This window comes from Rhineura floridana, chromosome 8 (genome assembly GCF_030035675.1).
Source record: "Rhineura floridana isolate rRhiFlo1 chromosome 8, rRhiFlo1.hap2, whole genome shotgun sequence".
Lineage (NCBI taxonomy): Eukaryota > Metazoa > Chordata > Lepidosauria > Squamata > Rhineuridae > Rhineura > Rhineura floridana.
Window position 1 is genome coordinate 117,585,815 of NC_084487.1, and position 13,961 is coordinate 117,599,775.

Genomic DNA, 13,961 nt, shown 5'->3' on the forward strand with positions numbered 1-13,961 from the left:
GCTTCAATTTTCAAAAAAGGTTGCTATTTGGAAAATATCCTATTATGTATTAAATATTTCATCGTTATGAGCTCTCATCGGCCTGGTTTTATGGTGTAGCATTACATGCAAGAGGCTCGGGCTCATGGCATGCTTCTCACTGATAAATTCTCGTATCTCAGTAGCTAAGCAAACTCTGGGCTGCCGTGTTAATCAGAATGTGTAAGATAATCCATAAAGAACATACGCCTGTATTTCCTATGGGTCTTGGCAGGTGTTGTACTGACAATAAAATACGAACAAGTTACTTGAGAGGTCTTTATAAGAAGTAATTTACTTCAAAATATCAAACAATATTTATGTAACATGGCATGAGAACTCAGTAAACACACCAAAAAACCAACAGTGGTAGCACATTTCAAAAACTTTGTAAGGACCTGGAGCTAGCCTTTAATGAAAAAGTCTTATCCAATGATGTATAAGAGCTGTCGTAATGGAGACCAGGAGGAGCTCTCCTGACACAAGTCAGAGAGGTTCAGATGGCAGAACCCAATGCTGTTAAAATTCCTGTCTAATATTTATACCATTAAACTTACAAACTCTGCTTGTTATATATATCAGAGACCCTTTTAACAATAGTGTTATTTAATTTCAGGTTAGGAAAATTAAGATCAACATTTGCTTCACTTTTGTGTCTTTTCCCTGCTTATATTGATCTGTTCGAATTTTGAAAAGCAGATCCAAGAACATCATGTAAAATATAGGTCGACTGAAATCAAATACCTGCAGTGGGGAAAAACTATTTAGTAATGGAACAGAACAATGTTGAGAACATCAACATGGCTTTGATTTGAATCGATAGTGGAATTGATTTGGACTGATCTGGCTTTTCTTTTTGGCTCTTAAATCTATGACAAAATTAGAAAGAGATCAAGCTGTAAACACTCAAAGATTGCAATGCACATCTCAATGTGTAACACAGTAGGGCCCCGCTTGTCGGCACCCCGCTTTTAGGCATTCTGCTAATACGGTGGTGCCTGTGGGACGATCAGCTGTAGCGCAGGGAGCTCCAGCCACAGCGCTCCAGCTGCTCATGTGCTCCAGCTGCTCAGCTGTAGCATGGGGAGCTCGTGCGCTCCAGCTGATCCCTGTCAGCTAGAATGTGGGGAGCTTGCGCACTCCAACGGATCCCTGTCAGCTGGAGCGCGGCGGCTGGAGTTCCCTGCGCTCCAGCTGATCAGCTGTAGCATGGTGAGCTCACATGCAATCAGCTGTAGGATGGGAAGTTCCAGCGCTATAGCTGAGTAGGGCCCCACTTTCCGGTGGTTTTCATTTTTTGGCAGGGGCCTGGAACGGAACCTGCCGTATGAGTGGGGCCCTACTGTAGTGCTTTGAATTAGTAGTTCTAATACTATTTACTCAACATAGCACTTCTCCCAAGTACTCAAAGCACTTCAGTTACCACCTGAGAAATCTCTACAAACAACCAAAGTAGATTTTACCACCCTCATATAATATATAAGGAATTCCGACTGAGAAACTGTGACCCTCCAGTGAGTTCATGATTGAGATGAAATTTGAATATGGGGCCTTCCTGGCTCCAAACTCATTCTATGAACCACCATGCCACACTAGTTACAGTCTAAGGGTATAACTATGCCACAAACCTTATTTTGTTTTACAATAGTAAACTACCATGGTGATGTGTTTTCCCCAAACAACCCTGGGAACTGCTGTTGACAGCAGGAGCAATATTTTTTTTTTGAGGGACTGACTAGTGCTCACCACCCCACAAACCACAGTTCCTTGGAAAGAGCGAAAGGTTGTTAAATCAGCTTTAGTCTGGAGTATAGATATGCTCACTATACCAGTTTATGAGGCTCATACTGAATTCTGTTTTAATATTTACTGGAATTACAACATGTAGTGTTATTACCTGTTACTATGATGTATGGTGTCAGTCTTTCTTTGTTTTTAAATGAACATGACTTCAACCTATATATTGTGTTACAACTAATAATCTTGACAATAAACCTGACTGAAATTATTGAGTTATACACATAGCAACATGCAGATAGGCATCAACATATAGTTTGGGAAGGCAAAACATCTCTTTGTGGGTAGTAACGTATAATGTACCTGTGGCAAAATCAAACTAAATATAGCATATCTTGGCAATTGAAGCACCTCTTAAAAATCTAAGATGGGAAACAGCAAACAAGTGTTGATGTTCAGGGCAAAGGCTATGGTCTGACACTCTTAGTTAATATTCACTAATAGGCAAAAAACCTTGCGGTTTAAGAATGTACCTATAGCCCACAACTATTTCTATCAAACTTTAAAAAGCAGGGAAATTGGGCAGCTATAGTGAATGCACCAGGGGAGCAGGAGACCTGACCTCCTCTCTGAGATATTGGACTGCCCTACAAATTTGTCAGAATGCAAACACAGCTTGGGTTGATCTTTCACAGTCCAATCCACTTCCTGTGTAGCTTGGAAGAATTTGGAAACACGTGCCTCTGAGCATATGGTGAGTGGTGGCAACACTTGCCATCTCCAAAGATAGAGAATTATATTTTTGTATGTTTGCTGGTGTTCTTCTTACTTTGCTTCTTTCCTGTGTTATTAATGTTTCTACAGAGAATCTATACTAGAAATTTTTATTTCCCTCATTATTCATCCCAGAAATCTGTGTCAAATTTATTTTTATTAATTTCAAAGCCTTTTTATTGGTCAGTGTCATATGATGGTGAAGACAGCCTTTTGTGTTTCAAATTGGAGGTTATGTTCTATTTTGGGTGCATTAACAGTGGAATTTGGACCTGTAGTTTGATGAAAAATCAGACTGATTCCATTATGTTGCTACTTCAGCAATGACTCTAGCTGTTGGAAAAAAGATGATGCATATTTTCAGCCTGCTATGTTTAAACCACTTCATTTAAGACAAGGTGGGCAGTCAATTAAAAACATAGAGCACACCTAGCATTTTGCTAGAATATATTTCACCTACCACTGTTTTATCTTGTGCAAACTGAGACACTCCTGAGGTCCACTGGAGACTATTCTGCAGAAGTCAGTGCCATTATTATGTTTGGAGTTTTTTTAGTATACATTTTGCAAAGTGTTGCTGTACTTCACATATTCACAAAAATAGAAACAAAATGATTTCCTATAGGAAACGTCATTAAAATTGCAAAGGAAATCAGACATATTTAAAGTGACCATCTGAACTATATAAACTGTCTTAATAATGTTGCTTCCTCCCTGCTAAAACAAGATCAGCACAGCCCGTCTTCTTTCTATTCTTTGGGCTGATTGCAGGTGTTGCCACCACTCACCATATGCTCATATATAGTTCAGATGGTCACAAAATATGACACTGACCAATAAAAAGGCTTTGAAATTAATAAAAATAAATTTGACACAGATTTCTGGGATGAATAATGAGGGAAATAAAAATTTCTAGTATAGATTCTCTGTAGAAACATTAATAACACAGGAAAGAAGCAAAGTAAGAAGAACACCAGCAAACATACAAAAATATAATTCTCTATCTTTGGAGATGGCAAGTGTTGCCACCACTCACCATATGCTCAGAGGCACGTGTTACCAAATTCTTCCAAGCTACACAGGAAGTGGATTGGACTGTGAAAGACCAACCCAAATGGTGTTTGCATTTTGACCAATTTGTAGGGCAGTACAATATCTCAGAGAGGAGGTCAGGTCTCCTGCTCCCCTGGTGCATTCACTATACCTGCCCAATTTCCCTGCTTTTTAAAGTTTGATAGAAATAGTTGTGGGCTATAGGTACATTCTTAAACCGCAAGGTTTTTTGCCTATTAGTGAATTTCCCTGCTTTTTAATCCGGGAGGTAAGAGATGGGATCCTGTGCAAGTTAGCACCAGCAGTAACAGAAATAGTTCAGCAGGGTATTTTAAATGTTATATTACCATCAAGAATGCCTTTACTTTTACAAGAGGGTCATGGCTTAGTGGCAGAGAACATGCTTTGCATGCAAAAGTCCCGACATTCAATACCCAGTATCTCCAATTAGGACTGGGAGAGATCCTTATCTGAAACCTTGTCAGTCAGTACTGAGGCAGATTGACCAATGGTCTGACTTGGTATAAAGCAGCTTCCTATGTTTCCTATACTCTACAGGGGATACACAAAGAAATATGCTTGACACCCTTTCTTTAAACATTGTACATCTTGCAATCTATATTACTTTGCAAAGTATCAGCAGTTACTACCTCTTCTGCTTTAATCTCTGAATGGCAGTCATAGGGCTCGCTATGACAGATTATACACTTAAGAAGCAACTGTGAGTTCTGACATTCTTAAATCTGAAAAGAGTCTGTGAATATGTGAAGTACAGCAACACTTTGTACAATTTACATTAAAAACCTCCAAAAACAATTGTTGGATAATATGCAAATTTCTAGGTGGGCTTTATGTTTTGTATAGACCATGCCCATATAGCAGGTTAAACACATGCATCTTAGCCAGGCCAAGTTTCCTGTACGTCTTCATTCTTCCACTCCAAGCCTTGGGGAAAAATAATAATAATAATAATAATAATAATAATAACAACAACAACAACAACAACAACAACAACATCTATTTCTTTAAAACCTTGAATCTTCAGATCAAAATAAATCACACTATATATTATAGTATACAATACGATACATATACATATTAAAGTGACTTTTTCTGTTGTATTAAAATAACATTCTATTCTATATAATTAGTTTCTGGATGGCATTTGCATTTCCTTGGGCTGGTGTTTGGACCTAGCTTACAGTACCTTGCATTTTGTAGGTCACACTGATTTCGATTAGTGAGCAAAATCCATGAAGCTATTTTATCCTGATCCGCAACATAGGCCCAAGAGGCCAAGATTTATATACTCTTGATTAGCAAGTGTACAAGGTCTCAGATAAAGTGCACAGTGCTTCTACATCAGATCCCTTTGTAAAGTAGAAATGCCAGGTATTGAGTATGGGACCTTCTGCATACAAACTGTGTGGGTCCTGCCTCTGAGCTAGGGGCCCCCTCCCAGCCAGACTCTTCTTATTATATTTCTATTTTGGGTGCATTAACATTTGCATCTAAGCCTGCCGCTTTGATATAAAATCAGACTTACAATATGCTGCTACTTAAGCAATGAATCTAGCTGTTGGAAAAAATAAACTTTGGTTTGCAAAGATGTATTTATTTATTTAATTAATTACATTTCTAGACCGCCCTATAGCAGAAAGCTCTCAGGGCTGTGTACAACAAATAAAATCACAATTAAAATATGAGCAAGTGTGGAAAACATATATATATATAGTACAATTATAAAACATTAATAAAATTGCCATTGAGATTTATAAATTAAGATCATATTAAGTTTAGAATGTTAAATTTAAAATATTTAAAAATTTACAAAATTTAAAAATGTATGCCTTCAGCCTGCTATGCTTAAGCTACTCTAGTTAATGAAGGGTGGGCATGGTCCATTAAAAACAGAAAGCACACTTAAAATTTGCATATTTATATTTAGTTCACCTCCTAGTGTTTTATGTTGTGCAGCCTGAGACACTCCTCATGTCCATTGGACATTATTCTGCACAACTGGCAGTACCATTATTCCACAACTGTTTTTCCAGCTTTTTTTTAGTGTTGGAAAGTGTTGCTGTACATCACATACAGTATTAAGAACATAAGAAGAGCCTGCTGGATCAGGCCAGTGGCCCATCTAGTTTAGCATCCTGTTTTCACAGTGGCCAACCAGGTGCCTGGGGGAAACCCGCAAGCAGGACCCGAGTGCAAGAACACTCTCCCCTCCTGAGGCTTCCGGCAACTGGTTTTCAGAAGCATGCTGCCTCTGACTAGGGTGGCACAGCACAGCCATCACGGCTAGTAGCCATTGATAGCCCTGTCCTCCATGAATTTGTCTAATCTTCTTTTAAAGCCGTCCAAGCTGGTGGCCATTACTGCATCTTGTGGGAGCAAATTCCATAGTTTAACTATGCGCTGAGTAAAGAAGTACTTCCTTTTGTCTGTCCTGAATCTTCCAACATTCAGCTTCTTTGAATGTCCACGAGTTCTAGTATTATGAGAGAGGGAGAAGAACTTTTCTCTATCCACTTTCTCAATGCCATGCATAATTTTATACACTTCTATCATGTCTCCTCTGACCCGCCTTTTCTCTAAACTATAAAGCCCCAAATGCTGCAACCTTTCCTCGTAAGGGAGTCGCTCCATCCCCTTGATCATTCTGGTTGCCCTCTTTTGAACCTTTTCCAACTCTATCATATCCTTTTTGAGATGAGGCGACCAGAACTGTACACAGTATTCCAAATGCGGCCGCACCATAGATTTATACAACGGCATGATGATATCGGCTGTTTTATTTTCAATACCTTTCCTAATTATCGCTAGCATGGAATTTGCCTTTTTCACAGCTGCCGCACACTGGGTCGACATTTTCATCGTGCTGTCCACTACAACCCCGAGGTCTCTCTCCTGGTCGGTCACCGCCAGTTCAGACCCCATGAGCGTATATGTGAAATTAAGATTTTTTGCTCCAATATGCATAATTTTACACTTGCTTATATTGAATTGCATTTGCCATTTTTCCGCCCATTCACTCAGTTTGGAGAGATCTTTTTGGAGCTCTTCACAATCCCTTTTTGTTTTAACAACCCTGATCAATTTAGTGTCGTCAGCAAACTTGGCCACTTCACTGCTCACTCCTAATTCTAGGTCATTAATGAACAAGTTGAAAAGTACAGGTCCCAATACCGATCCTTGAGGGACTCCACTTTCTACAGCCCTCCATTGGGAGAACTGTCCGTTTATTCCTACTCTCTGCTTTCTGCTTCTTAACCAATTCCTTATCCACAAGAGGACCTCTCCTCTTATTCCATGACTGCTAAGCTTCCTCAGAAGCCTTTGGTGAGGTACCTTGTCAAACGCTTTTTGAAAGTCTAAGTACACTATGTCCACTGGATCACCTCTATCTACATGCTTGTTGACACTCTCAAAGAATTCTAATAGGTTACTGAGACAGGACTTTCCCTTGCAGAAGCCATGCTGGCTCTGCTTCAGCAAGGCTTGTTCTTCTATGTGCTTAGTTAATCTAGCTTTAATAATACTTTCTACCAGTTTTCCAGGGACAGAAGTTAAGCTAACTGGCCTGTAATTTCCGGGATCCCCTCTGGATCCCTTTTTGAAGATTGGCGTTACATTTGCCACTTTCCAGTCCTCAGGCACGGAGGAGGACCCGAGGGACAAGTTACATATTTTAGTTAGCAGATCAGCAATTTCACATTTGAGTTCTTTGAGAACTCTCGGGTGGATGCCATCCGGGCCCGGTGATTTGTCAGTTTTTATATTGTCCATTAAGCCTAGAACTTCCTCTCTCGTTACTACTATTTGTCTCAGTTCCTCAGAATCCCTACCTGCAAATGTTAGTTCAGGTTCAGGGATCTGCCCTATATCTTCCACTGTGAAGACAGATGCAAAGAATTCATTTACACCTTCTCTGCAATCTCCTTATCATTCTTTAGTACACCTTTGACTCCCTTATCATCCAAGGGTCCAATCGCCTCCCTAGATGGTCTCCTGCTTTGAATGTATTTATAGAATTTTTTGTTGTTGGTTTTTATGTTCTTAGCAATGTGCTCCTCAAATTCTTTTTTAGCATCCCTTATTGTCTTCTTGCATTTCTTCTGCCAGAGTTTGTGTTCTTTTTTATTTTCTTCATTCGGACAAGACTTCCATTTTCTGAAGGAAGACTTTTTGCCTCTAAGAGCTTCCTTGACTCTGCTCGTTAACCATGCTGGCATCTTCTTGGCCCTGGCGGTACCTTTTCTGATCTGCGGTATGCACTCCAGTTGAGCTTCTAATATAGTGTTTTTAAACAACTTCCATATTCAAAGACACAAAAGCAAAAGAAAATAATATACCATAGGAAACTTCACTAAAATTGCAAAGTAAATCAAACATATTTAAAGTGAATATGTGAACTACATCAACTGTCTTTATATTCTTGCTTCTTCCCTGCTCAAATGAGACCAGTACAGCACAGCACAGCTCAGATCTTGTTTCTGTTATTTGGGCAGATTGGAGGTGTTGCCAGCACTCATCATATGCTCAGAGGCACATGTTACGAAATTCTTCCAAGCTACACAGGAAGTGCATTGGACTGTGAAAGACCAACTCAAATTATGTTTGCATTTTGACACCTTTGTAGGGCAGTACAATATCTCAGAGAGGAGATCACGTCTCCTGATCCCGTGGTGCATTCAGTATAGCCGCCCAATTTTCCTACTTTTTATAGTTTGATAGAAATATCTGTAGCTATAGCTATATTCTTGAACCGCAAGGATTTTTAACTGTTAGTGAATTTCCATGCTTTTTATAATGGAGGTGGGGTTCCCTTGCACGTTTAGCGTTCCTTTGCAAGTTTGCTGAGAATGATGAGATCATTCCTTCTCAAGCTTGGGGGAGGTAATGAGCATGGTACCAAAGGGCTTGGTCCTGGACCCAGTACTCTTCAACGTTTTTCTAAATTACTTCAATGAGGAGGTGCAGGGAACTCATATCAAATCTGCAGATGATACAAAATTGAGAGGGGTAGCTAATATCCTGGAAGATAGAAACAAAATTCAAAGTGCTCTTAATATGCTGGAGCGCTGGGCTGAAAAGAAAAGTTAGTTTTATCTTAAACCATGATCCCTTGTTTGAACAAAAGGCTAAACTGGGATTCTTTTAAAGTAAAAATATTATTTTATTATTTATTGAATTTATACTCCACCCTTTGTCCTGAAGGAGGCCAGGGAGGCAACATCAACAAAACCATTTAACTAGAAAAAGAAAAGCATACTAAAAACAGTTAAAACATTCCAAAACACAATTACAATTTAAAATGTTATAGAACACAGTTAAAAACATTCATTTATTGGTGATCTTTGGGTTGCCAAGAGCAGTCTCCTTCAGCCATCAAATGCCTGGGTAAACAAGAATGTTTTCAAATTCCTCCTGAAAGTCAATAGTGATGGAGACAAACACCTCACTGGGGAGGGCATTCCACAAGCAGGAAGCTACCACTGAAAAGGCCCTGTCACGGGTCAGCACCAACCAGGCAGCACTTGATGGTGGTACCACCAACAAGGCCTCACCTGCCAATTGTAGGATTCAAGATGGCTGACACTGGGTAAGGCATTCTTTTAGATACTTGGGTCCCAAACAATTTAGGGCTTCATACGCTAGTGCTAACACCTTGAATTAGACCTGGGCACTCACCGGAAGCCAGTGCAGGGCTTTTAGGATCTGTGACACAGGGTCCCAATTGGGCTGCCCTACTTACCAGGCTAGCAGCTGCATTCTGCAGTAGCTATGGCCTCCAGGCCGTCTTCATCCAAACTAAGTCAATTCAAGTCCTCCTCATGCTCAGAAGGGCAGAGGAAAGGAAAGGGTGGGAGTGTGCAAGCCTAACACTTTGCTTGAACTCTATTAGGCTTGTCCATTTAATGTTAAACCATGGTCTAGCTGTAATACATGTGAATCGTAGTCAATCCTTGGAAATTCAAAGTGTTAAAAAGCCAAGTAGCTCCAAAAAACAATGTTTCCCTTATCACGACTTAACACCCATCAGAGGCTCATTGTGTCTTTCTAGGCAGGCCACTAGGGCCTTTGGTCCATTTAGCATAGCTCTTAAGGTAAACTGCCATTCAAATACTATATAGAAACTTAGAAAGAGGAAAGGGTCCTCATAGTTCTGAATTCTACACTGCTAAGCCCACAGAGAACACGTAACAGTGGCCATTGCTAGGACCCAGAAAATAGTTTGTGGGAATATGATACCCACAAGTATTATGAGGCATTTTCTACCCATGCTATCCTGGAGATTTTCTGTGAGTTTTCTTTTCAGCAGATTACCCACCAAACTGGATTTCTAAGTGTATGAAGTGGTGCAAGATCTTGAAAGTGTTTCTGAAAATCCCCAGTACATACATTCAGCTGTACCACAGCCAATGTGGCAAAGGATTGCAACTCATTATTTAATCAACCTATTTCTCTCTTAGTCTCAGTGGACATCCCCAAACACACCCAATCTGATCAACCTGAAACTGAAGGGGCACCTTTCAACCCACAGATCCTCAACCCAAATCAGAATGGTGCACAACAGAATTGACTGAAAACTTTGCATTCATCTGAAGACATCAGATCGTACTCTAGAGCATCATATGTAGCCTAGTAGGATTTCATACACTGAGGTTCTTAAAATAAGTAAAAGTGTTGCCTACACCATCAGAAAAAGTATAACATTCCCTGCACCTTAAGCACAAGGACAGTATTTCACTTACCTATAGCTTGAGCGAGTGCTATAACAACTTCCTGGCAAGTCGTAACTTCTGTGACACCACAAACAATCCTCTGGACTCCATCCACCCATACTTTCAGCTCCATGATTTACCAGATCACCCAACAGCCATGGATGCAGTCATCAAGATATCAAGTCACGTTTACAGCTATGCCAGACAGTGCCAACATACTGGTGGGAATTATCTGGAAAAGAAAAAAAAAACCTCGTATGGTTCATGATGGACTAGAGAGACAAAAGGATTTCTTCCCTATGTGTAACATTTTATGCCTACAATTTAAAAAGTAATCTTAAGTAGTACAAAAATACAACTTTCATTTTTCAACAAAACTCATTTTTTGAAGGCAGCACTTTCCATCCTCCCCCATGAGGATAAGGTAGTCAGGTCATTTTATTATTTGGCTGAGTACACATTCTTACTATTGAAAGCAGAGAAATAAGTTTTAGAAGTAGGACATGCTTTTACATAATCATTTAAAAGCAAGCTTTCTCTAATTATACATAATTTTTTTTAATTAGCCTCCATTTGCAATTTGTTTTTTAAAAAGCTAAAGTTAATTTTGTTATCTCAACAAAAAAATGACTAGAAATTAGTTCCATTATTTGTACGACATACCAAGAAGACAATGTCAGTACTTGTTCAATTATTTAATTAGGGCTCGTATCAGTATGGACAGACAGTGGCTGCTTTGTACATGTCTCAGATCCATTCTTAAGATAGTGTATTTTAGGTGGGTTTTGTAGAACTTTAAAGCACAATGAATAAATGTTCACTGGAAACATCTTCTCACTGGGGAAAAAAGGCCAATCTGGGACTAACAGCCAATTAAGCAGTCATGCTACTTCAGGTTCCTCCATGTTTATAAAAATAAGACACACTTGTGGTAATACAGAACTGGCCCAGATCAACCCATCTATATATCACTGGCTGGAATATACTCTACCCTTTTATGACATTTTTATCCTGTTTTCCCCACCCCACCCCAAATTTGTCTGGGATGCCCATAGAAACATAAACACAGTTAAGAAGAGCCTTACTTTCTGAACATATAGGCTGGAATTCAAGAAAAACCAAGCTACTCAACTAACAGCAGTTCTCTAGGTGATGCAGATGGAAAACTTTTTTTTGAAACGGGTCTATAGCAATTTTGTGTTGTGCCAGAAGCATCTACAGCTTGAAAGTCAATTTTTCAAGGCATAATTGCCAATCTCTTGGAAATATCTTAAGCAACTCTTTGGATTTCAGCCATAAACTATATTTCTGAGAACTCCTGTTAGCATCAGAGATTCAGTTTATGTATGGAGATTTCCAGACGATATAAAAAACAAATGTTTGTTTTTAAAATCAGAACAACTGGGATGCAACTGTTTGACGGAACAGTTTTCATACATTTGTTTTAACTGGCCTGTAAGAAAATGGAGAAAAAATCATTCCAGGAATTTGCCGTTATGTTCTGTTGATGTCAAAATTCAAAAGCGCTAGATGGCATCAAGCGGGTATGTGAAGAACTACCTATAGGTGATATTGCATAGCCTCAGAATCCAGCCCAAGGACATTCAGCCTTGTGCGATAAATGTTTAGGTTATATTATAACTGATAAATTCCCTTTGGCCAATGACAAGCAAGCACAAGCCATAAGGGTGTGATACTCCAGTGACTATGGAAATATATTAATTGCTAACAAAAATTAAAACCAGATGATATTTACCAAAAGAGTGAGCTGCAAAAGGAGATTAAGGAAATGTTGCACATACACACAATGATCCCCACCTGGTTGTTGGCAGCAGTGGAAAAAAGTCTACAAGTGGCAAGCACTGAAATGTCACAATTCGCTATTATTATCACATTGCTTACACAAGCTATCATATGCTAAGGCCTGAATGAAAAAACATTTGTTTACTTGACCCTGCATGAAAGATACAGAGTATTAATACTAAACTGCTTTAGGGGCCCATTTATCCTTGCAGTGGGCACAAAAGCAAGCATGCATTCTTTACATTGAAGATATACTCAATGTTAAAAAGGGAAACAGTCAGGTGACCCTATAATACAAAAAAGGGGAAAAATTTGTGGTATGGAACAGTTCCAAGATGAGACACTAGCTAATTATGGTAATTACCAAAATTGGTGTCAAATGCAGTCATGTACACAAACTTCACATGGAGGCACTACCAGTTCAAGCAGACAGCACCTCCAGTTGAGGCTGGCCTAGGCAAAACCTAACAGTAGCCCCATGTTCTGCATGTGGGTGGCCACATTGTGTTAATCAGCCCACAACCATTTAATTCAGAATTGCTAACCCCAGTTCTATGCCTTTCATAACTAAGCACGACTTCAGAATAGCCATTTTGCTCACTCCTAATGTAGAGTGAAAAGTACAATCTACCATCTTCCACATCAGTTAGAACTCAAGAGTATTAAGGACTAACTAAGTAATCTGTAAGTAGAATCTTTAAGTAATCTTATGTAGAAAACAAACTGAAAAGAAGTGATACTTTAACCACCACCCCATATCATCTTACTACAACTGCATTCTCAAGTCCCATGGTTTTCTCCTGCTCCATCTGGCACATGCTCAGCACATACTACTCTACTCCCAATGGCACAGCAACTTTGAGAGGTGAAACTTTCCAACTTAAGTCCAACAAATACAATTTGTATCTGAACTGGATTTTAAAAGTCAAGGCCACTTCTTCCTTCTTTCTCCCATGACCTGTTATGTTTGCTACATACAGCCAAGGTTCGATGGACCCCTGTACTTTTCTCATATTTACCTCCAAGCTAAAGGCCCAAACAATGTGTCTTGTTTCATTTTCCTTCTAACACCAGAGACAGTCGATCCATTGATTTCATCTCTTATGAACAGCTGGCTAGAGGGGTGAAGGAGAAATCTAGCAGGTCCGCATTTGGAAGTGAACAGATCCAGACATATATGAAAATTGGGACACAGCTATCAATTAGATTACACACTTCTCTGAATTTTGTGATGCAGTTTCGGTTTTAAAAATGCACACAAATTCATATTTCAGGAGAAATGGATTGGAAACCATATGAAAATGTGTATTTTAGGGAAGAATGCATACACATACAATTTAAATGCAACTTGTTTTTTTTTAAAGAAGTTGCAAAAATGGGACAAAATGGACTTATGATTAGGTGCATGTGAAACTGATTCAGAAAAGAGATATGCTGATCAATCCATACCGGCTAGAGCACTTAATAAAGCAGGACTTCATTTGGCACCAATTCAAAGTATACCACTCTTTCCCATCCTACAAAGTATTAATAAAGAGGCAGATAGGACATTCAACAAGCATCCTGGCATCTTTGCTACTTCCAGAACATCTATTCCTTTCAACCCATCCTGGAGCATTTCAAAAGTTGTTTGGCTCACCACACTGGCCAGGACCTCAGCACACCCTCGCATTATCACAGTTCAGAAGAAACAAAATACAGATGAAGAACTAATGGAACAGATGGGCCATTTAATTCAATTTTTAAAAATGCCAATCTTAGGCATAAAGTCTTAGTACAGAATGTGGTGGTTTCCTGAAGCTACAACAGAAAACACTCATTCCTTCAAACACTCATTTTTTTCAA

General features: G+C 39.3%; 1 protein-coding gene across 4 annotated transcripts in view; it reads right to left on the reverse strand.

The window, feature by feature from the left end:
* RASSF8 (Ras association domain family member 8) overlaps window positions 1-13,961 on the reverse strand; it is a 148,608-nt gene that overhangs the window by 12,558 nt on the left and 122,089 nt on the right. For all 4 annotated transcript variants that reach the window (XM_061582229.1, XM_061582225.1, XM_061582227.1 and 1 more), the window contains one exon: window positions 10,344-10,545. In XM_061582229.1, the coding sequence (XP_061438213.1) occupies window positions 10,344-10,446 (103 nt within the window). In that variant the 5' untranslated portion in view covers window positions 10,447-10,545. The remainder of the gene's footprint in view (window positions 1-10,343; window positions 10,546-13,961) is intronic.